The sequence below is a fragment of the Phalacrocorax aristotelis genome, chromosome 5 (assembly GCF_949628215.1).
Source record: "Phalacrocorax aristotelis chromosome 5, bGulAri2.1, whole genome shotgun sequence".
Classification (NCBI taxonomy): Eukaryota; Metazoa; Chordata; class Aves; order Suliformes; family Phalacrocoracidae; genus Phalacrocorax; species Phalacrocorax aristotelis.
In genome coordinates this window covers 31,081,123-31,106,958 of record NC_134280.1, presented here as the reverse complement: position 1 = coordinate 31,106,958, position 25,836 = coordinate 31,081,123, and the positions used below count along the sequence as shown (strand labels likewise).

The following is a 25,836-nucleotide window of genomic DNA, read 5'->3' as shown; positions in this document are numbered from 1 at the left end:
TTTTTACTCACTTGAGTTGATTGAACAAGAGACAAGACATACTATGTATATTGTGAAAATAACTACGGTTTCTAGAGCCATTTTTATTGTGACAACACCACTCTGCTCTTGTCTTAAAAGGTAAAAAGTATAAGAAGCAAACCACTAACTTCATAGTAACACTCTTTGCTCAAAGACTGAACATTGACTGAGAATCATTTGTAAGTAAGGCTTCCAGAATGTACAGGTATCACAGTACCAGAATGACCATGATAAAAAGAACAGAAAGGAATTTTCCATAGCTATGTACAAGTAAAACATGCAAGTACATGCAAGAAAATAAATTTTTCTTTATTGTTGTAATTCAGAGCTCAGAATATGTCCTTTTTTTTTGTACAAAAGTGAATGTAACTTTAACATAAAAAGCTGAAGAGCTACACAGAACAGAGTATGATTATATCTCCTGTAGTACCTTCTGTCTTAAGCCTCTTCCAAATCCCTCACATACAAAGATAAATTCTTGCAATCCTGACATTAGGATTATTCTTGAAGTAAAACATAAGCTGTAATCTTTCTGAAGCTGCCTGCTGCTCAGAATTAGGGCTGAGTGTCTGAGCATATCCATATTGCAGGGACCCACTGGGGCTCATCCTGTGCACGATGGACTGCAGACAGTAGCTGTGCAGATGCTTCTTGTAAATTGTCATTCACAATCACTTGATCAAAGAACTGACCAAACTGAGCTTCCATTTTCTTAGCTGAATCTTCCATCTCCTGTAAATCTTCTTCCTGGAAGACACAGAGAAAGGCTATAAAGCTTCCATGTTGGAAAGAGAAACATACCCGCATAGCATCTGCAGAATACCTTGGGCCATGTAAACAGGAGGTGAATAGAGAGTGCCAGTGTACTTTACGTCATTTACAGTTTTCTATAGCAAAGTACACATGCTACAGTCAGTTCCAACTCTCCGAAAGAGCGCTGGCTGCCATATGCTTCCCAAGGAAATACCTTGTGTCTCAGTATGCTCCATCTGCCCCTGAAAGGTTACTCTGCTGACAAGTGCTGGCAGAGGATGTTAGGGACTGGAAGGCAAACCCGCTGACACTTGTGTTCTTATTCCACATTTTAGTTAATTTTCCCAGTGTTCATGTTTGTTTCTACCATAGGAATCATGATTCATTTCCTTATACCGTTATGGACTGAGGAGTCAAAAATTTTAAGATGCTAAACTTAATTACGATTTGCATGGAAACAACTTTAACAATGCACTAGACACACTGTAAGTAGAAGATATGCATTTCCTACAAGTAGAAATTGTTTTATCTATAGACCTTAGTATAGAATTGATACTGTCATTAAGCATACATGAAATAACAATACATTCCTATAACTACATGAAAAAAAGATTTAATTAAATTACTGAATGAAGAATACTCCAGATATTTCACTGCAAACAGTAAATATATGTGTTGACTCAAATCTTGTCGCAAGGCAGTTAATAAAAACAAAAATACACAAAATAGCCTCTCTTTTAAGAACATTTTGAAGGAAAATGCCTCAGTCCCCTAGGTACAAATTACAACCCTTCTGCTTCAAAGCAGAACTGGAGGGGGAAAAAGACCCCAACAAACCAAAGAGAAAAAGGCAATAACAACTTAGATTTGATCCTAAAGACACAATGATCTTTTAAAGATGTAATGTAGTAACATAGTAGACTGCATTACTCTAAACACAGAACCCCAGAATAACGACTCTCTTCAGTTCCCAAATCTCACCTTGAATTTCATGTTCACATAATAATCAGTAATGATCCTGGCATTTTTACGAGTCTGCCTCATGCAGCTTATGCTGGATGGCTTGATGAATATAATGTAGGGCTTTAATTCATGAGTCCGGGCTACTTGTATGCCCTGCAAATTAAGAGTTAAAAGAAGTATTTCAAGTGTATTAATCTCAGTTTTACTCCCATAAAAAGCCAATTGTTTACAACGTGCTGTTATCTCCAGGTCTAGCAGTAATCTTTCTCACGAATACCTACTTTAAAATGACCTCACTAAAAATCTCTGGGCCAGACATTGTTAAAACAACTGTAGCATGGCAATCACTTAATTCTGCTTGGTGGCCTTCTTAGGAGATGCTTTTAACTCCAGTGAAAGACTGGACATCATCATTAACAGATCTCTACAGCAACAACATTAAAAATGATTCTGAAATCTGTTTTTTTTTTTTAACTGCTGAGGAGCTACCTTTGGGAAAGGTACACCTTTATTGCTCCATACTGGAAGAAGGTATCCTGCTTTTGGAAGTCTTTGTGCTGTGCAACATTCCCTGATGCTAATAAGCATTTTTAAGCTACTGCAAAGCAGTGGAGGGAATGAGAACAAAAAAAAAAAGCACAGCATGTAACTTGGCCAAGCCACCTGATTTAAAATACAAGTATGCAACTTGGCAGTAATTCTCCTACCTCTTTGCAGTTACTGAAGAACAGCTATCCTGCTACTTCTCACCCTTCCCAAAACTTGTCCTTTAAACTCACACCCTAAAAAACTGATAGTGGCACATCTGTTCAAGTAGCAACGTTACATTTTTTCCCACTCTTCTCCCTCTTGTTTAGAAGCGTAGCAGAAGAAACCCAAGGGCATTTAGATGTGAAATGAAGACTGAAGTGTGGCCTAATCTGCCCCTGATAGCGGTTTGGTTTTTGAGTAGTACCCCACAGCTCATGTAACAACTCTTATTTCAAACAGCACAAACTACTGCTACCCTAAGGCTTTAACTACACTGGCTTTGCATAAGTAGAGGGAAGTATCTAAAAGTTACTGAGCTATGGTGTCTCTCTTTATATTCAGTTAGAAGAGATGCTGAAACCCAGTAGCCTAAACAGCTCCTAAGTACTAAATATTCAAATAATTCAGCGTAGTTTAGTAGGATTTTGCTGGACACAGCTTTAAGTCTCTTAGATATTCAGAAACTCAGGCCTATATTAGCCATATCTTTGTCAGCAAATTCAATGCAAAGATAGAATGGAAAAAAATAAGTGAGTAGTATCTAAGTGAAAAGGTTAGTGTGGTATTTCTGAAGGTGTTGGAGGTAATAAAAGTAATTAAGAAAAAAAAATACAGAAGAATGCAAAGATTGCATTCAAAGTTTTTCTGCAATGCCCAGCATAGAAACATCTGGTAATCACCCTAGTATTTGAAGCACCTCTTGCCAATATCTGCTAGGGCATATGTGGAAGCTGTGCAAGCTGCCCTTTCTCATAGAGTAAACATTTGCTGTGGTCCCTAGATGAGTGGTCTGTTTAGTGAGCACTGGCTGGAAGTTCTTGCAGAGCTGTTTGGTCACACGCACCAGCAGCTTACTCCCAGCTGTTATGTTACTTCTGAAGAGAAATAAATGCATGATATAATTCCCTGCTTTTGCTTGATTACTGTAATAGTTGCTGCTTTTACCAAAGCGTGTTCAGAGGTTGCTAATGGAAGGACAGAACTCTCAACTAACAGGGCTTGCAGGAGGAGGAAATCCCATGCAACAGTCTCCACATGAAAGAATAATCCTTGTTCTAAGAAAGTATGAGAACTAATTTCTGTACCATTCCACCTAATAATGCAGCTGCTTCCTTGGAAGCAAATGAACTATACTGATCTGTATATACTTGTTACTTCAGTACTGTCCCCCTCCAAAACCCATGCAAAGAATAATCTGTATTAATAAGCACCATGAGCTAAAGTGAAAAACAAGACAAAGCAACTAACACTATTCCAATAACTCTGGAATGTACAGAGAATTATTTTACCTCCCAGGAGATACGAACTGTAGAGTCCCTGCCCCTTTACAACTCACCTGTGGTTCTAAATCTATTACACAGATCTTGCCTTCATCGAGGACTGTTCGCACTGCATCAATACTAGTACCATACAGGTACCCTTTGTATTCCCCATATTCCAGCATCCTGCAACAGTGATGAGGAAGAAGGAAAATTAAAGAGCACTTGAGTCTCAAAAGGTTCCATTTAAGGGTTAAATTTTCAAATGTAATCCAGCGATCAAGAGTCAATGATCGTAAAACATAGTGAACGCTGGTGAACAACCTCCACCTTTGCTCTTCCCTGCTACACTGGGCACAAAATCAGAACTGTTACAGGTCGACATCTCCAAAGCATGCATTTTCTACTCATCTTGTTGTTACAAATTTTGTGTTTAGAGGTTGTGATTCTAATGATAAAATGCTTGTAATTTCTATAGTACTAATAATTTCATAAATCAGAAGATCTCAAAGCACATGGCACAGCTCAAGGAGCGTAGCTTCTGATGCTGAGCTGGTCTGTCTTAGCAGAAGGATTATTGATGCATAAGAAAGGAGCAGACACTTTTCAAAGTTTGGTCCTTACAGTTCAGGTGCTGGAGATGTCATCACTGCAGAGGTTTTGCAATGGAGATGTAGTCCAGGAACAGGTCTTACTCCCTGCTCAATTTTGGAAAGCAGTCTTGTTTCCAGAAGGGTCAAACTCATAACTTACAAGCACATCACATGAGCTCAGGCCTGGAGGTCCCACTTTCCTTTAGAAGGATTCTGAGATTAATTGTACAGAAGCTTATTTGTAACTGCACAAACACAGTTTTTTTAAGCGATGGGCTTAAGTAGATTGACCAAAATTTATACCAAACACACATAATAAGTATGAGTGGAAGAGCCCAGACTTGGGACCTAACCACAAAACCACCTTTTCTTGGATCATGTTACATTTAAAGTAACAAAAACGTAATTGGTCTCTCCTAGTTACCTGTGGCTATACACCATGTTTTCAAAAGTTTCCTTTGAAACGTAGTGATATTCACGACCATTCATTTCATAACTCTTCTGAACACGAGTGGTGTCTGAAAGGAGACACACACACACAAAAATCAACTGCAAGTAAATTCCTGTAGTTTTATAAATGACAATGAGACAACTTTCATGACACACTATAAATCAGTATTTTCATCAGTAATAAAATGAGTTGTTTCCATTTGTTAATCCAAAGCAAAAGCCTTGTCTCATGTACTGGTTGCCCAGTGGCAAGTCCTTGAAAATTAGCAAAGCACAGCTACATTTCTTAGAATGGAAGAATTGTTTAATCCAAATATCTGTGATTTGAACTAATCAGGAACTGCTTTGGAACTGGCTGCACAACTGTTTTTACTCCTCTGAGGTAAAATTTATTAAAGTTAATTCTGAAACATCCCAGAAGCCTTCCCACACTTGCACCTTCCCCGTATCTGGAATCTTAAGCACAAAAGAATTCCTGAATATTCAACCAAACACTTCCTGTTTGGTTATCCAAATCACAAGAACCAAATAAGCACAGGTAGAAACAATTTCAATTATTACATCAGAAATGAAGCTGTATAAGTCTCATCTGAGACTAGAAGACTAATAAGGAAAGCTGCAAAGCCTATTACGCACCAACTTCTGTTACCTTTATTCTCATATCTGATCACTTAAACACTACGAACTTACAATATCCCTAAGGAATATTTTTAAATCTAGGAAAAACAAACATTGAGATTAAACAAAACAATGCAGAGAATCTACTGCTACATAAAGCTTTAAGTGTTTCAGGGGCTGCAACTTGAAAATACCTTTGGCTGATGTGCCAAAATAAGGAGAAAGATAGTATTTAAATGAACCGTTATAAGAGCAAATGCCTCTGGCATGCAGTAGAGCTGAAAAACCAGCCATGCAGCAGAGTGTATGAATATGTAAAGGCAAGAGGGAGGTACTTGACATTTCCTAATCATGTTTGAAGGAGGTGGGGGGGGAAAGAGGAAGAACATTACATACGAGGTACAGCACTTTGAAACTCTCGTGGGTTACTTGCAATAAGCCTTCGCCTTAGCTCATTCACACCAACTCCTGCAGGACCTGAGAAGTTGGAAAAGCAACTAATATTACTGACAGAGGCACTTTTTGCATGTGCACCCCCCATTTTCTAACACATTGCACATGCACAAATGAAATGTAAATAACTTCCCAAAAAATGTACCAGCAGTGACCAAAGCATCTTAATTGATTCAGGGTACAAATCACCTCCCAGCAATACAGTCATACTCAGGAGGCAACTCAGCAATACCATTTTAAAAAAGACAAAATTATCAAATAATTCCAGACTTAGAAAGGACAACGGGTTTGCTTTTACCTGGTTTGCTTTATCAGGATCATGGAACACTGCAGACCAGCAGCTTCCTTTCAGTCACCATCATTAAAGACTACTTGAGACCCTGCAGCCCACTTAATACCATATTTCCTATAGCAAGCATTATTAAAGGCAACTTTTTAGCTTTCCATACTGCCCGTGATTGAGCTTTTTCTAGTCTGGAGTTTAACTTTAAACACTTTTCTTACCATTGCCATATCCACGCACTTAACACAGTCTGCAACAGCTGCAGTCAGGGGCAGGAAATCTCAGTGGATCAGACCACGACTGACTGTTTCCTCCCCTCTGTTACAGGTTTTGAAATTTGCATAAGAAAGTAATTAACCTCTTACCCACTAGTATAATTAGTCTGTTCCGGTCCGTTGGGTGCCGCTGGTACCTAACCACCTCTTCATATGGAGCTGCAAGAGTGCTGTAACAGCTGCTGGGGCACCGAGCATAACATGACTGCTGGTTGGTCCGGGATTTTCTGCGGCACAGGCGCATACTTCTGCGGAAACCAGCTGTAAAGGGCAAAGATAATAGTACTGGAAAATACTCCTGAAATGAAGGCAAACTAGTTGCTTTAGTCTAGAGTGTCTCTTTCTAAGCTATACAACATGCTGGGTTTTTGAGCTTTTTGCAGGATTAAAGTTAATGAATTTCATTGCTGCGCTTGCTATGTCAGCTTGGTAGAATCTCTGAGCATTAAAAGACAGCTAAAGAGGAGGTAAAACCTTACTGAAAGTTGCCTGAAAATTAGGCCAGAATTAAAGACCCCCAAAAGATCCCCAAAACAAGCCAAAGGAGAAGTTTTTGACCACGTGAAACATCACTAAGGAACTGGTCAACTGTTTTTTGATAGTGTAGCTGGTCCACTCTCCTAAAGCAAATCTTGAACATTTGCTCCAGCCTCCAGAACAAATCCAAATATTTTACAGGTCACTGTGGTTTAGTAACAGGGATCAGGTTGTTAGTCCACCTTACAACCAACTCTGAAAACCTCACTTTTAGGTCTACTTTTCTAATGAGAGACTTTATGATTATTCTCAATGGATGACAGACAACAGAACAACATTACACTCTAACAAAATTAATTGTGAAGGAAGGGAAATCTTAACAGCCAGTCAAGTTAAAATAGTGGTAGCCAGGTCTCAGTATACAAGAGACTTAAATGGAGAGAACAAGTATTAGTAGGAGGAAAGCAACTTCTTGAAGTTTGGAAAACAGAGCAAGTAGAATTCAATTCAGTAAGTTTTTAGGTGAAATAAAGAACAAAGCATTTTATTTAACTTTAGAAAAGCACTTAATCTAGATCAAGCCCCAGCATTTTACTTATCTTTAGTCATTCCATACCAATAAAGACTCGTTGACCAAATTCACCAAATTCTTCCTCTTCTAGAACACAAGGAACAATTATTCATTAAAAAAATTAGTGGAAATTTGAGAGCTAGATGGCTAACAATTATTGCTGATCCCAAATAAAAAACAGTGTTTCAGTAAACATATGGAAGTGCCATGCCTAATCTAATAAAAAAGCACAATATTCCAGAATATGAAATATTCGAATATTTCACATAACCAATTCAAAGGACCAATATTTCTGTAAGAGAAAAATTAAACTTAGAAAGTCTTGGTATTTTCTAAATTAGGTTTGAAACTCAACATCTTATTTGTTTCACTCCAAAGATAACTCCAGACAATGTTTTGAAATATTTATAGTGAAAAAACCTCCACATAATTTAAGCTTTTCAGGTGAAACATAGCTTACAAGAATTCTTTAGTTATAACATTACAGTAACCAACAAGTCAGTAGCTCAAAATCAGAAATAAAAGAATTTATCTCAGTTTCTGCCCAATAGCATGTATGGAAAATGCAACATGTATCTGCTCAGGCAGAATTAAGAACTGATTTTATCGTTTCTTTTTAATAATCTTTGGATCAGTGATATCTGTGCTCCAACATCCCAGATGAATCTGTTTCCTCCAATTCTTTTTGTTCCCATTCTCATGCTATTTCTTGTGAAGGCTTTACCATTCAGGTGAGCCTTCTAAAAATCTCTACATATATTTTTTTAAAAAATCTCTCCTCTAAGGGTCAAAAATATCAATTTCCCAATAGATCAATGCTCAAACAGTTTAGAAACTATTTTATAAAGGTGATTTGAAAGCAAATAACTAAGAAAAAAATGGGGTCAGCAGTGTTTAGATTTCTCTTCAAAAAGGGACCCCTAATTTTCCCCGACTCACGCACGTAGTTATCCGAGCTGTGCATTCCCTTTATTTAGGCCTTGTTAAAGCAAGAATAAGACACAGAAGACATAGGCACATCTTTAAAGGTAGTAATTGTTCCAGGACAAGAACATTATTTTCATTTGCAAAGCATAAAATGTATCATCTTTTAGCACTAGATTCTTTGGTTGACAGTTATCTCATAAGCATGCAAGTATCAAAAAATTAGATGCATCTTAGTATCTTTCTCAGCTATACACTCTTCACTACCTGTACCTTTAAAAATACAGTTTTATTGCTATATTTCTATATGTACTAACAACTCCTTGTCTATGACTGTAGAAAAAACTACTTGGCACAAAACTGCTCGTTCAGGGCAAAGTTCAGAGTACTGTTCAGCTAACATATGCCCGTATAATTTCTATCTTCAGGTCTTTTGAGTCGTCATTCAAACCTTCTTGAGCATTTCTGCTTTATCTGTTCTATGGTATGGAGGGCAGTATGGAATCCTACAGGGAACAAGCAATTCAGCTACCAGGTACTGTACGAGGAGTGGTAGTTCCTGCTAATGCAATAAACACAGATGAATTCTAATAGAATACTGCTTCTAGGAGTCAGGGAGAAAAAAAATTAGAGTTACCTTCTTTAAGCTCCTCTGCACATTCGGATAGAGACAGACAGAAAACAATTAGTTTTGTGAAGACAGTCTATACTAAGATTAAAAAAAATCCAACCAGCATTGTGCAATGCATTTAGGAAATTTAGGAAACAGGTACTGAAGGCTTTAAGTCTAGAATATGCCTGTTCGAGTGTGAATTCTCAGTTCCCAGAAAGTTAAAGACTCAAAACAGCATCTATGTCAGTATCACACTTATAAAATACATCACTCAGATGTTCAGCTACTGGTTAAAGTAAAACGTAGGATAGCAAATATTTGCATATTTATACCTCTGACTGTCTGGAATCAGCAGAGAGCTGACTCAGCATTGAGTGGTGAATAGGATTTGCAAGAGTAATCCCCAAGTGCAGTTATCAGAAACATCCTGGCCTGAAAACAAAAGACTGCCCTGAGACCTACTGGTTCTGTGTTAAAAGCTTTAGGCATTGCTTAAGAGGTGTAAGAGAACAAACGACCTGTGATAAGAGAAGATCTGACTGGCAAGTAGGAACCTTGTGGAAAAGAGCAAGTGTAATGTGGAATGACATTTTCTCCACAAGATTACCAAATATCTCAAACAAGAAGTTCAGCAGTAGGAGATTTATTTTAGTGGAAAAATGATTTATTTTAGAAGACTTAAGTTTTGCAGAACTCTGAATATGCTGTAAGTAGGTAGCTATTCCCTAAAAAAAACAAAGCCAAAACAGCTTGGTTAAAAAAAACCCCACCGACTGATTGTATGTGTTATACAAAAATAATTCATTTTATAAAAGCATTTTTGTTTCTTGTACACCAGCCATGCACACAATCAGGAATCCAGAACAGCTCTCCTCCATACCACATAAACTCCTACAGCCACTGGGGATTCAGGCCTCTGTAACCCTAAGGAAATCCAATTATCCGCTGACATCAGTGCAGCCCCTGCGTTCACAGCTTGCACCAGTATAACTGATTAGGATTTGATGAACAGATCTGGTACTGATGCATGAGAAGAAATACGCACACTTGTGGGATAACAGGACAAAAACCTTACTACTGCTAAGGTAATCAGAGTGCCAGAGGAAGCTTAAGGCAACAGCATTTTGCATAATGACTTTTCAAGCCAGAACGGCTTCTAAAGCTAAAATGGCATTCTGGTTTTTGTCACCTGCTTGTCTCTGGATACCCTTCTCACAGCAGAACGATACCAAGGAATTTGGAGTTCGGTCAGAGGAACTTACCGGACTCAAACGTTTCTTCATCTTGTTTAGTAATCCAGATAGCAAAGATATAAAAATAAATTAAAAATTTAATTCTTTTCCTCCTATGGAATTTCAGAATCAGAAATAAATTTCCCAGCCCCTGTCAGTCTGTCTCACGCATACTTTCCCCTCTTCCCTCTATGCTGAGGAGGCAGAATACAGCTCACCATGCTTGAATTAACTGTCTGATCTCTCACCACCCAGTCCTAACAGGATCACACCCATCCATGAGAGCTTTCTGAGAAGGAAGAATGAACTGTGCTGCTTTAGGGAGCAAGTCAGGCTAACAGTCTTCACATGTACTGTTTACACATAAAAACTTATTCTTGCTCTGTGCCTAAAAATGTATTCTCCTGAGATCAGTTTCTTGATAATTGTGTGGATTCTCCAAGACTACAATCATCTGTGGCATTAAATCTACAATAGGCAAAAACTACAGTAACATTACAGCCACAGTCCAAAACCTGAATCAAATAGGTTGGATCTCATTCAGGCAGATAATTTGGGGTGGTCCTTTTCGGCAATACACTTCACTATAAGCACTGTACACCAGAACTGTAAAGAGCTCATTTTAATACACTAATACAGGGTGAGCTTTCCAGGGTATGAAAAATAGAATTTTCTACCATTCGAGTTCACTAGGGGAATGAGTGTTTTCATCTCAGAAACAAAAATCAGGCTTTAACTAACTACTACCTTGAAACAAATAGAATAATCTCAAGGGAATTTAGTTACCTGTTTCCACACACTTCTCATCAATCTGCATGTCATCCTCTACAGATCAACACAAGGAGAAAAAATTCATCTGAATCAGAAAAACACTGGGGAGGAAAAAAACCTTACAGATCTTACAAGACTGAACTCAGGCATCAGAAAGAAAATATTTGAAGCTCAGATCAGCTTTAGACATCTTTAAGGATTTTAACACTGTCAACTCTAATTTACTGATGTTCCCTGTCTTTAGTGAGCAAAAGGCTCCTCTTAAACTAGCGCTCTGAAGGGCTTGTGGCAGAGGCAAACATGTCTAACTTGAATTCTCCTTTTTAAAAAAGAGATTTAACACGTTTATCCTGTAGTTATCTATTTCTTAAGTATTACCATGACAGAATATAATTTTCCACTCACTCCCTTCTCTCCTGTAGCTTTTAAAAGTGTGTTTCTTTCCAATATGCTTCACTCAATGAAAGCATTTTGTTTGGTTGATTTTATTATTATTATTTTTACATGGAATAAAAGGAAAAGATTGATTCAGCTCCCCCTCCATCCCCAGACCACGTAAATTCAGATCCCTGAAATGTGATCTCATGGGCTTGGGCAACCTCATGCGCTCACAATACTGCACTGTTTATGTGTTCTGTTCTTGCATGTCCCTCCAGATAGGCCCAGTAGGAGCTATTTCCCAGTTACAGGGCAATTGCCAGGGCATCTGCTAACCATGATCTCCCATATGTATCCTTTAAAAAGCTACTGTCTCAGAACTGCTCAGGTCAGCTGCTGAAGATGGGAGAGAAAAACAGAGAAGAAAGGAGAAAGGAAAAAGTAGTCTTTCCTTCCTCAAAGCAACCCATCCAAACTGTCGGTCCCCTACCAGATAAGGCATAGCTTAAGTTTCCACTTTAAGGCAATGTAAGCTTCTACTATTTCAAGGGAAAAAGGCTTGATTTCAGTGATGGTAAGCACACAAAATGTGAAGAACTATGGTAAATATATGCAGAAGAAACCCAACTGACTCATTTCTGACAACTTTTTAAAAAGCATGTAAAACCATGTGCTGTATTGATTCTAGGTACAGAAATGCAACGTTGGCCAGATATGATCTCCTACCTTCTTCCACAGTGCTTACTGCCCACAGTATATCCATTGAAGCAGTTAAAATGCAATAAAATTGTGGTGAAAGAAAGCTCCAGCTCTAAGAAACAAAGCAATCAGTGCGAGAAGAATCCTAGGCAATGAAACACACTCAATCTGGGAGTTTTCACAGGAGAAAAATTAGTTTTATACTAGTATAAAAAACCATAGGAAAAAAAATGGGGAAGGAGAAAACAGGAAGAAGGTTCTTTGGGAATAATTGCATGTTTACAGAAAGTTATAGTTTTTATTTATATATAGGCAGAGGATAATATTTCTGGATTGGCATCACAAATAAAGTCATGGGCAGCATAGCTTATCTTACACCTCAAGGAAAAAAGTTCTATCTTTCTCTCAATAGTTTTGGTGACAAAGAAACATTCTAACCATACCACAGGGCATCTTCCAGTGCAGAACTGTTATCTCTGTCCCTGGAAAGCCAGGCTAGTACAATTGTCACCTCAGACCTATTCACATCCAATTGTCCTAGAGACAACTGGCTCTCCTAGAGACCTCCTAGATCTTACAGACTTCAGAAGGAGTTGTATTCATAGATTCTCTCACAGTCAGATCCCAAATACACTGGAGACAACAACCTCCACCATCAGTACTCCAGGTACAGCTACCATGAAGCATTTATTTTTGTGGGGATAGTTAAATGTCTGAGGTTACAATAGGGCTCCAGAAACAATTTATTTGAATTAAAATGAATTGTGTGAGCTTCTATTTCAGTATTCCTGGAAATAGAGACAAGACCTTTCTTTCCTACTCTACCATTTAAATAACATTTCACTCACACATTGATGATTTGAGACAGAGGTGGGGCTGGAAAGGCTGAGACCACCAGAATTCTCGCTGCTTCCTACATAGAAATAAATTATCACAGTTAAAGAAACAAAACAGTCCACAAGCACATTGTACTCCAGTCAGGTTCACTGCTTACACATACATCAATCAGTACTGAGCTGTCAGAAGACACCAAGAATGGAAGCATGAGCAATGTTTTAGCCCCCTGAAAAGTCCTGAAAGAAAGCTGACATGCTATCAGAACTATTTAAAGACAATTTACAAATCAGCAGCGCATCAGTAGAGTATTTTGAGTTTATATATAAGGACAGGAAGATAAGCCATACTGTGGTACAGACTCCTGGAAGTAGGACAGTGTAGTATTGGAAGTAGTACTACTGCCTCTGTTACTACACAGAGCTTCTTGCTTGCAGCCTCAATCACAACGTAGTTTGATTTCAGCTTTCATTATACAGACCACAGTTAGGTTTATGTATAGTACAAATCAAAGCTTATAATCTACAACTTCATGGCCTTATGTTTTCCTGAGGGTAACACTGATGGGACATGTGGTTAGAGGGTCAAACTGATAAGTGTGCTACAGCAGTTCTGAAAGCACGTAGTGTAAAAATAACGGGCCATTTATGCAGAAAATAATAGGCAGGGTATCCTTGTTCTTCCTTGAGCATTTTTTTTGTTTGTTTTGGTGAGGTTTTTTTCCTCTCTTTTAATCTGGTCTACTCAGTTTTGACCAAAACTGAAGAGGTCACTCATGCCTCACAGGACATCTTTAAATAAATACTGTTTCTTGATATGGCTATGCCCTTATACTATAATGTTTAGTATTCCACTCTTCATCCCTTCCCCTCCCCCCGCCTTTCTTTTTCTTAAATCATAGGCAATGGTCCTGAACAGTCTGGGCCCTTAATTTCCACCCATCTTTCAGCTGCTACACTCCACTAGATGTCTTAGCAGCTAGCACAGAAACTAGGCAACTGCTGCAAGCTTCTTAGACGTCAATTTAAGATGATACGGATGCTTTCAAAAGCTTGTTCTCACATAGATGCTCTTAAGGTAAGGAGAGCAGGAAGTCAGAAAACAGGAAAAGGAGAGATGTTTGTCAGAGGTCACTCTGAATCATACTGCTAATTAACTTACGAAAATTTTAAATAGGAAAGTCTGAATAACTGGCTAATTTTTTAACTGGAACTCAGAAGAATTAAGACTTTACCTTTTAAGAAGATGATTTGAGGGTATAAGTCCAGCACAGGCACTGAGATCTGAAACCTTCCTGGCCTGCCACCAGAGAGCATCATTCTGGTCCACAATCTGGAGTATTTCACCCTTCTTAAAAGGCAAACCTGCATCAGCACATGGTATGGCAGGATCTTGCAAGGGCCAGTAATCTGCCATTGCTCGCACATAGAGCTGGTAAAGAAAATATACAAGAGTAAATGGAAGCTGTTTCCGTTTCTTTGTATCACATCATTAAACATTATTGGGGTAACTGTTTGCAGTAACAATCAGGAAAAAAGAAAGTCTCTTACTGTTGTTTGGTTGGTGACAGGCCGATCAGAAACTGGAATTAATTTGAACATAATTGTCCCCTGAGACAGGGCCTAAATTATTAAAAACACAGATAACCAAACATTGACAGCACAAACTTAACACAGCATGGCTTTGACATTACTATAATGGCTATATTACAAACAGAATTTAGGCAGACAGAGTCAGTATGACAATATTGTATCTTTTTTTTTTAAAGGAAACTCAAGAATGAAACTTCAAAGTCTTGCTAAATATTTTTAATTCAATTAGATCTATGTTTCATTATAAATATACACAATTTCAACATTAATTGATACCAAAGTTTTCTACTGAAATCTAATTTAAATTAGCAGCAGGGTCTGGTTAGACAAGAGATGTAAAGGGGATGAGGGAAAAAAAGTATTTCAGACTTAAGCATTCCAATAGAGTTTGTATTCCTTATACCTAGAAACAGTACAACCAAGGAAATAACACATAGAAAGGCTTGATGCTGATTACATACAGCAATACCTTACTGACTGGCACTAACACTGTGCAGTGAAGACCCCTGAAAGATTGTGGGCAAAATGATAAGTAACAGGGACAACTCAACAGATTTCTTTATGAGAATTTTGACAACAGTTACCACTGCCCTTTTTTTCAAAGGCGAGGTATGTAGCTTACAAGCTCATTCATTCTGCTTTAGGGCATTTTGTAACGTGGACTCTTATTAGAATAGCATCTTTCCACTACTTGTGGAACATTAACAGAGTGGATCTTCACAAGAAGTTATGAATCAGTAAAGTCTGAATAAATTGCTCTTGGGGAGATTCCAATTGGACACCAGTGGGAAAGTTTTCACAGTGGGGACAGTCAACCATTGGAATAATCTCCCCAGGGAAGTGGTTGACTCGGCCACGTTGGACACCTTCAAGAGTTGTCTGGACAGGGCACTGGGCCATCTGGTTTAGATTCTGCTCTTCCTAGAAAGGTGGGACTAGATGATCCCTGAGGTCCCTTCCAATCTCTGATTCTGTGATTCTGTGTGATTCTGTGAAATTAATATTTTTTCCAGAAGCTGCAGGTGGAATAGCCACAATTAAGTTAATTTCTGTCCAGAAGAGGTGTTAGATTTAATTCTCGTTTCATACATTCCAATTTCATGAGTAGCTGTGAACTTCATCTGCAGTAAGGAAATAATCTGCATTTTCTGAGCATGCAAGCTCATGTGTGAGTGTGTACATAAAAGAAACAGCATACAGTTACTCTTAAGGTACAAAGTAGAAAAAAGATTCAATACCAGAATATTAATAACTTGCTCAGGCTCAAGTCCCTCAATAGAAACTCCATTTACTTCTACCAGTTTGTCTCCAGCATACAGTAACCCTATGGGGAAAACAAGGATGAAAGCAGCAGCAGCAGTTTTAGCACAGCATGGATTATCTTGGGTTGGTGAGGTAGGGACACACAGATACACCACAGGTTTGGAAAGTAGCATTAAAAGTTTCTAGACATTTTGGATTTAGGCTGTATTGCCCCTGGATAGGACTGCAGACTTCTGTGGGTCACAAGAAGTTTGCATGTTTCAGAATTCTTATTCCCTCCCACCTCCACCATACAACATCTTTACAATCTATTGATAATTTGCCTTAAAAGTAGCAGAAACATTTTAACATAGCTCCATTTCCCAAAGTAACTTCTGAACCTGTTCTACCTAAATCCATTATATTAATAGGCCATGAGACTTGGAATCAGACCCTTAAACATTGAGGTGCAGTGGGAGGCCTTGGGATGCCTCTCTGTCCCTTACAAAGTCTTCACAGTATTTTTTACTCTTACATTTTCCTTCAGCTAAATTAGAACATTAATCAAACCAGGAACTTCATCAGCTATTCTCTATAGTTTTGCTTTTCTTCTCTATACAAAGGGCAGAAAATACTAAAAGGATCTATTTTATAATGATTAAAGTTCAATTTTACTTCTGATGTTTTACATATCAGTACATTTCCCAAGAAACACCGAACACATTCAATTGCAGGATGACAAAGTAGTAACGTTTCCAGGGAAAGCCCTTGGAAGATTGCTTAGCAATTAATGCTACCAAAAGTGTTTAGTAGACTAGCGCCAAGTAGTATTACTACATGTTCCTTAAAGCCCATTAGCTTATAGAATCACTGATGTTTTCCATTTCTCCATTAGGGAATAAACTGCTGGTATTCATTCTACGCTGCAGTTTGGGATGTTCCTGATCAATCTCATGACAGATTTATCCCGGTATTGGTACCAAGAATACATAATGAAAACTGGATTTGTACCTCGACTCAGTCACAAACGTAGCACATTCATATGAAAACTAATGAAACCAAATTACAGTCGCTGCAACATATCACTATTTACAGTGCTGTCCAACGTACACATCTTCTTGTTCAATAATGGAAGACTAATTGTAGAAATGGAGCCATTATCTTACTTCCAATATCATATCTGAAGTTTGTGTTTTTGTATTACTTTGTTTCAAATTACACATACCACTTCTGTCTGCCAGCCCACCATGGATCACGCGGGCAACTGTTATGTCACCTGTTATCTCATGGCGTTTAATGGTGGCACCCTGACAAATAAAAACAAAAGAAAAAAATCAGTGATCACTGAAGAACCCCTGTAAGTTTCCTTTTACATCATAAGTATGATTTTCGCAATGACAAAAAAAAAACCATCGAAAGATACAGCCTTTTTAACATCAAACCGATCTAGCAATAACGTAACATTAGTACTAAGTCCTTCAATGTCTTCAACTCTCATCATAGTAAAATAACTCATTGACTGACTGTAAGAAATCTTTTCTACATCAAATAGTACAGCTATCTTTTCCTAAAACAGTTTAGTTAAGGGCTATGTTTTCTGCTTATAAGCACAAATGATTCTAAAGGACCTTTCAGAGTCTCTACTCCCTTCTTTACTATTTTGGCCAATGGAATAGCTCTCAATCCTATTTGCAGTTTTATTATATCAGATAAAAACATCTGCCAAATGTTCAAACCACGAGCGGACAAGGCACTAAACAACCTGCTCTAGTTTAATCTGCACTGAGCAGGGCTAGATGGTCTCCTAATGCCCTTTCCAACCTCAACAATTCTTGTGATTCTGTGAACACTGGACAAGAATGCACACAGTCTCTGTGACATTCCTGGAAAGAAACCAATATGCATTATCAATACCTGTGTAAGTTAAAATAATTTGACAGACATCAGAAAGCTCCCTCACCAGAGGCTGGTTGTTTTTCACTAAGCAGACAATCCTCATAGCTTCCTCATTTTCAGGTATGTTGTCTGGCAGTGGTGGAAGGGTTGGTTCAAAATCTTTCTGGGCCACAGTATCATGAGCAGATAGCAAGGCCTGTTACAAAAAAAAAACAACCAAACCAAAAAAAACCCAAACCAACCCGTAAGCAAAGATCATAAAATAGAACAGCTTTAAACACTGACTGGTCAGAAAACAGAAATCAGTGAGTAAGGTCCTGTGTGAACACAGATCCCATTCACACACTGACATTTTCTTCTTTCCACTTGGAAATTCAAACTGTGAAATAAAATTTTAAGAACAGTTCCTCTCTCTGCTTCTTCTGGAAAACTCAGAAATGATGAAACATTTCTATTTGGAACTCCAGGGTAAAGAATGCAGGTTTTGAAATGACAAGGAAAATTTGGTTTTGTACATCTGCATCAACTGCTCAGAATTTAACTTTGTCAGAAAGATCTCTCTCAAACATAGCCCTTAAATAAAATGCAGCCCGCTGCAGGTACTTGAGATACACAGTCCACATCTGATTTCACAACTAGGTTAGGTCACGACTAGGAAACTATGTCTTTTCTGGCTCTTTCGCCAATTCTTGTGAACAGCTGGCCATCTGTTTCCTTTCCCACTGCAGACAGCTCTATGAGCAAACTCTTTCTTTCCCTAAGCAGGACTTGCCTTTAAGTGTGGAGCTCGCAGTAGTCGTCTTAGCTCTTTGATCTCTCCAGACGGAGGGGCTTCACGCAGTAACTCTACCACCTGATAAATGTAAGAGAGAGAAAGCACAGAGGCTGGTTCTCGTGGACAATTGATACAGAAAGCTCTAAATTGAACTTAGAGGAATATGGTATAGTAAGAGCGTTAAACCCCCATGTTATATGACTCACAACATATCCATACGGTTTGCTCTAGAATTGGACAATATGATCACAGCTGCACAACACTCAGCCAGGCTTAATTTAGTTCAGGCACAATGCCATGTGCTCAAAATGAGTTTTTTCTCCTGTGCTTCAACTAATTTCATCACTAGCCTCAGTTTCTCCACTTAGTCATTAACCCTCCCTCTAATTCAGATTTAAGAATTCATCAGCTATTATGATTAGAAAAATCCAAAACCTTTTCAAAATCTTCATGTCAGACTGCTTGATTGTAGCCATAACACTGAACCACACAGTTACATGGGAAGAAAAATATAAGGCCAATGGTTAAAACAAATAATTTATGTGGCCGGGGCTTATGCAGTCTAGTGATCACAGCTGTACACATTTGTCACCGCTGCCCCCCCGCAACACAGAGTTATTGAGTAGTTTTAAAAATGTCTAAGAAATCTTTCAAGTTTCTGTAGTGTACTCAGACCTGAGACAAAACAAATACCAGAACACTGTTACCTGCAGCTAAGCTGACTAATTTGGTATGAGTAAGTAAAGCAATACACTATGTTTACACAGTCTTACCTCACGAGTCAATACACGTGCCTGCAGCGTGACAGGAACTGGTCTTTTTCCAAGGTAGTGTTGGAGGCATTCATAAATCTATTGCATGCCATGATAGACAAGACAATGTAATGATGATATGATCTGTTCACATTATTATATAGATACATACACAACACACAAAGGATAATGTTGTATTTCAAGGAATTTCTCAGTCCAACTACAGCCAAAAAGCTTGCAATCTCAATCCTTAATGTCTAATGCATCTGGAATTGAGTCTATAATTCATTCTTTCCATATTATCATCCAGCTAGCCAGTTATCCTGTAGTTTTGAATTTTACACTAAGAAAAACTGATTATACAGGACAATAGCCTGACAGCACTAATTCTCTGACTTGTAGCTTGCTTCCTTCCCCCTGTTGCAGGCCTGGTTAATAAAGTAAATTTAACTTAAAATCAAATAAATTACTGTATTTAAAGTGACCTTATGGATGTTCTTATCCAGTGCAAGTTTTCCCTTCTTTAAAATTTAAAGGTTTAAAAAATTCTAGTTAGAGAAAAAGCAGAATTTGTACAGAATTCATCTCAGAGATACAATTCTGCTCAAGAGAGAAACACCAGCCAATAGCTCTATTCTATAACAACATAAAATCTTCAGCTACACATTAGATCAGTGTGGGCAAAACAAAACCATATAATTTCACAAGCACCCATGCCAAGATGTGGGATGCACAGCCATAGAGGGATTTAAGAATAGAAAAGACAGCTGAGCAGTTCTGTGTTCAGTCTGTGTTTCCACCATCCTGGCCTTAATATGGACATGTAAAGTAGAAGAACTTTTATGTCTAGGACATTATGAAAGAGAATACTTTTTTTTCTTCGTCTTTATAAGTGGTTTTGTTCACCTTGACTGCTGATGTTAGGACTGACATTAGGACTATCAGCACTTAGTGTAAATAAGCATTTATTGTCTTGATATGGCAAAATAAAGTAGCTATCCCCTAGAGATTGTTTTCTAGGAAACCTTTGCCTTCACAGCTGAATATTACTTTACCTTTAAAAGCGCTTGCAGCCAGCGTGATCTGAGCAGGTCATATAACATGCCAACACCATTGACATCTCTTTTACAGAGCAAACTCAGTTCTTGTAGCACTAGAGTCAGAACATGAGATATACCTGAGCCCAAGAAACAGAGAAGCGCAAGACATTTCATTTCAAATACAGAAGACCAACCAAAGCCAAACAGTGACCCAGGCCTTTGAAAAGCCCATGTCCTCCATTTATACTTCCAAGAAACGCACCCATTTCCTGCCTGCTTTTCTTGTTTCCTGCAATCAACTCTGTTGCTTAAGAGCTTTATTTTAAACTGACCTCTGAGAAAAACACACAGGGAATCTCACACATCAGTCTGGGTTCAAGCTTGCCCTTCCTACTGAGGAGAGGTAAACATAAAGATTTGCCTTGTTCATTTTATAGGCTTTTCTTTTGGATAACCCACTGTTTGGGCCAGGGACCATCTGTTTTTCTCCACTCTTAAGTGCATGCATTGTGGAGAATATCACTAATGAAAATGCAAATTCCTGCCAAATGTATACCATTGTCACAGACACCCACAACATGTCCCAGGGAAGGGGAAGAATGATTCTTACTATTAGAAGCAGCACTTGATTTGTTAGGAACAGTATTCTAATACAGTGGAAAATCAAAAAATTCAGTGTCTTTCTAAAAATCTCAAGGAGGCAGAAACTAAGAAGTGACAAATAGATAAGATGCTACACAAAGTGAGGCCTAGATACAAACTGGATTTTTGTGAGTGCATCAAATTTAATTTTACCTCAGAAATGACAACAGATCATTTCCGATGTGACACACTTCCCAAGAAACACAACGTTTAAAACAGCACTAAGACAACACCATACCAAATTCTAGGAGTTATATTTATTATGGTACAAGGGTTCTTAAAGACATCATAAGAGTTAGATGCCTGATCCCCACTGAATGTCAAAGGAAAGTAAGTTCTCAACTCTTGTGTATTTTGGTAAGCACAAGCTGTCTCTTTGCTTTTTAGTGCTAATGTAATCATACAATACAATTGTAACTTGAAACTTCTCTTTTTATTAATTTACAACATTAAACTTGGCATTTTTCAATGAGTAATACTGTAATACAAAAAATGTTGATATAAAACACTCTAGGAGCTTCTAAAGTTACATCAGCCTAAGTCAAAATAATAATTACTTAAAACTAAAGCTCATCCAGTGGACCCAGAGTAGCTGAATATTCACTACTGCAGACAATATTATCAGCTGCTATTGTCTAGTCCACACAACTAACCTAAACACAGAAGCTCTTCTTTACTTATTTCTCTCCTGAGCACAATGTTTATAGTCACTGACAGTTGTTTCCTGTATCAGCTCTAGACCTTGCTGTTACCAACACTTACGTGAGCTCTGTCTTCAACTTTAGCTTCACTGAGGTATTCTCCTTGCCTGTATAAATTCATGTGTATTTGCTTGCTAAGTTTCTGTAGGTGGGACTTTTGCCTCAATCATCAGGCAGAATTATTGAGTATCCAAACTGGGAAAGCCTGGAAATGTACCTCATTATCAAAAGAATCATCTGTTTCTGGAAAGCAGACATCTAAGCACTTACAAAAATTATAGACTCAGTAAATCCTGACTGTGAGCTCCATAGGGAAGTACCTCCCAAAATACAGTGAACTTAAAAAAAGATTCTCTTCTACAAGAAATTCCTAGTGCCTAATTGAACAGTACCTTTGGTGAAGACACTTTTCAAGATCTTTTTCTCATTACTGGTTGCCTTTTTTTGAACTAACTTGTACTATCTCCTAGAATGCTATCCCTACATTACAGAAACACAAACCTTCAAGCAACAAAGAATCATTTTCTTAAAAAACAAAAAAAAAGAGCCTCTTGCAGTTATTAGTAATTCTTGATGCAGCTGCAGAGACCCTTGACTTTGTAAGACAAACGCCAAGTATTCTCTTCTGACACTAAGTTAACTGCATACCACCATTAAACATCAAGAATAATTCCAATTATTAGTAATACTTCTAGACACGTTCATCTCTCCCTTGACTCAATGGAAGAAGACTTACAGGGACCAAGGAATAAAACTTTTTGTTAGTTTTCTCTTTCTTTGAAACAGAGATGGAAAAGTTATGAATACCATTATCTTGACCGCAGACTGTTGGCACCTCCATCTTTTCCTTTATTCAAGGAAATTCCACCCACTTTGAGTACTGCATTCACACCAAATAGGTTTCAAAGATAGGTGCTGAGCTAGGGAAAAGAGTACACTCATATCAGAATACTGTCAGGTATCTTACATTGATAAGAAAGCAGAATTTAAAATAAGGGGGGGGAAGCATTCATATTTGAAGTGCACAACAGGTTGCAAGTGTAAATTAAATACATGAATCCCATCTATAAATTCAGTTACCCACCAGTATCCGAAATGCAGACAGGCAAACCTCAACTGCAAGATCACATTTTATTGCCTTCATGGAGTTGTCATTAGTTTGTTTCATTAAACCATCTAAAACAACAAGGCATTTTGTACATCTTCTGTTCCCCAGCTTCTAAAGTGTATTACTATAGAAAGTTATAATATTTTCCAAATACTTTTCAAGCTTGTTTTACATAAAGATAGCTTCAAAAATAATCACATTCAAGAACCTTTTACATTTATTTCATCTTTTTATTGACACAATATTAAAATTGAAAGATTCTGGAGTTTCTACTGAATTTTTATTGAGCAAGGACATGATTTAAAAAAAAAAAAATATCCCTGTTTCTATCACTGTAAGAATTTAAGGTCTTTGAAGGATTTGTTCCACAAAGATTTTGTATTTTCCTCTATTTCCTCACAGTGAATTAGAACACCAAAAAAACCCAAACAAAACCCCCCACATCTTACCTTACTGGTATTATCATCTCTGTCAGGCAGTTTACAATTGCTTGCTACTTTTAGAGACAGAGTCAAATAAGTTATTTGCTAGTCTAAAAAAACCCTCCTATATTAGCTTTCATTATAAAAAGCAGCATATACTACCTTATTATTTTTTTCTTTAACTTTTAAAATAGGAATTTTTAAGTAATGCAGGAAGCCAACACTTATGCTAACTAGTCCATATCCATGTCACACTGAACTTTTCACATATAAAAAACAAGCCTTCTAAAATTTCCTTCCCTCCCTTAAAATTCTGTGACAACCTGTCACTGACCTGTAATGTTTTCTTAGACTGAAAATGGAGGAAGCTCTCTAACCCATTGCTAATAGGAAACAACGCAGTACAAGATTGCTTCAGAGAATTCTCAGAGCTCTTCTTTGCAAACAAGTATGGAGATTCCCCTGGGAACACTGTATGGTGCATTCATACCCTAAAGCATCAGGAATCTATATATAAAAGATCTGAAGTAATTCAGGATCTTCATTACATCCTAGTTGATCTAATTTCAAATTACATTTGATACAAGTTTGAAGATATTGTAATGATTACCAGTATTGTAAGATTACTCTTAAAGAGCTAAATATTTAAGCTGGTCACTCAAGAGATGATTCAGTGTACAAGTTAAAAAAACCCTGTAACATCAGATATCTGAGCACCTCAGTCAATAGTGAACGACATTGTGATGCCGTATGCAATGGAAATGCCTTACCAAATTCTTTTAAATGTACAGCCGTTTATCTCCTGGATTAGTAGAGCAAAAAGGCAGCCATTTTCCTCTAGATAGTTCTGTGGGCAGAAAACATCAAAGGTACAAACAGGAGAAGTATTATCATGATCTGCTTATAAAAGCAGAAGGCATTACTGTCACTTTTACTGCACCACTTAATGCTTATTTTTAGAACATGCTTCCTCTCTCCTGTTAAACCATAAAACTGCTTTCAAAAGGCAGTGGAAATTAAGGGAGAAAAAAACCCAGAAGTTATGAGATTATGATTCAAACATTTTATTACTGAGTATTGGTAATTCATTTCAAGTTACGTCTACAGGATACTCAATGATACATCTTACTGAAATTCTAATCCAAAGATTGCTTTTAAAATTATGATTTCTTCTTTCAAAGACTACCAAAAATGTACCCAATGCAACATTCCCATTTCAGTGTTAGATTATACTGCATAATCATTTTTCCATTAGGAACAACTATTTTTCATATTTTATGAATGTAACACTGAATCCTTCTACCACGCATCCACTGGGAACTGGGCGTTGTGCTGTAATTATTTTTTTTCTTTTCCAATAGTCTGCATTCTGTTCCTTTAAGAGTTTGCCTTCCCCTTTCTTAAGCTTAGTTGATCTACCTAATGATGGATTTAGCAAAGCAGGCCCTACAAATCTAGTCATGAATACCTGTTTCTTAATTACTGAAGACATTAGGAGTAGGACAGAAATCACTGTGGGATGGTGTAGACATGGAAAGAGGAATCCCTGTGTTGCAAAGTACATTCAGGACAGTGGCGCTCCTGGTTTTCGCTGATAAACAGCAATATGAAAACACAAGTAACCCTCAGCTTGGTTAATCTCTGTTCTGTGTCCTGTCCCTGTGTCTCCCCTGTCCCACCCCACCTTTTTTGAAACTGCTGTAGCTCCAGAGTCCATTGCAGAAATATTTACAAAAAGATGGTACTCAGTTTGTGAGTTATGTCCTAAAAGGAAACTTCTGACAGCTTATCCTATAAACTACATTTCAGAAGCCCCATTTCCTATTATTATTACTAATTCTGAGATTCTCTAGCTTTTATAACTATTTTTTTTTCAGATTTTTCAAGAACTAACGACAGACCCTGCTGACGTCTGTTGGTTCCCATGTACAATGGTGGTTTACTTTGCTTTCTACAATCTACACAGACATGACATCCAACAGCATACTCCCAATTCAAAAGCCTGATTACAGTTTTATAGTAAAAAATGCTTGAGGATGAAAGAAAAGAGCATGTCCAAACATTTCAGATGTACTATAAGGGAGCCAACTCTTGAACTTGGTTATATTTTACATGCTGAAAGTCCAGATTTAAAAATCTGATCACATACATCCCTCAAAAAACAAACAAACACACACCAAAAAAGAAAAACCAAACAAAACCAACCCACCTTTTTTCCCCCACCTCAAAAAAGAATAAATGAGTAAAATCCCTGTTATAATATAGCTGGGCTTTCTGGGACAAGTCCCCTAACACCAGCTGAATTTGTTTGGCCAACTCACATCCACAAACATGTTCTGGTTGTCAACTGTGATCAGCTTTACTTATTGCCATGCCTCTGTTACCAGATGTATGACTTCATAGCAGTGGGTTCACTGAAAGCATATACAACTTTTATCCATAAAGGTACTCTGCCACCACCCAGCAGGCTCTCACACTGGGCTTACCAGTAACCTCCCACTCAGCAAAGCGCAGTTCACTCCAGAATAAAACTCCAGTGATTTCAAGTTTAGATCTGCCTTTTCCTATGTTTTGTCCTATTTAGCTTTGACGCAGCAGACTGTATGCCCTCTTACGTAGGGTGGGACCCTGCAAACACATGTAGGGAAACATGTGAAAGACAAGAAATATTTCCAAATCCCAGATGTGGGATTAACTTAAGTGTATTTAGAAGTTTTACACACACTGTTTTTCTAGAAGGTTGACCTTG

The 25,836-nt window shown here is 37.8% G+C and overlaps 1 protein-coding gene across 1 annotated transcript; it reads right to left on the bottom strand.

Annotated features, from left to right (window-relative positions):
* Positions 1-309: 309 nt before the first annotated feature.
* On the bottom strand, positions 310-22,443 carry MPP4 (MAGUK p55 scaffold protein 4). Its single transcript, XM_075092504.1, is given in 21 exon segments — positions 310-768; positions 1,756-1,890; positions 3,824-3,932; positions 4,764-4,857; positions 5,804-5,884; positions 6,509-6,679; positions 7,512-7,553; positions 9,028-9,042; positions 10,266-10,286; positions 11,022-11,060; positions 12,111-12,128; positions 12,932-12,996; positions 14,152-14,348; positions 14,468-14,539; positions 15,748-15,833; positions 16,977-17,058; positions 17,712-17,843; positions 18,420-18,500; positions 19,196-19,273; positions 20,230-20,351; positions 22,365-22,443. Coding segments are annotated over 21 exon segments (1,911 nt in total). The 3' UTR covers positions 310-576.
* Between the last annotated feature and the right edge of the window lie 3,393 nt (positions 22,444-25,836).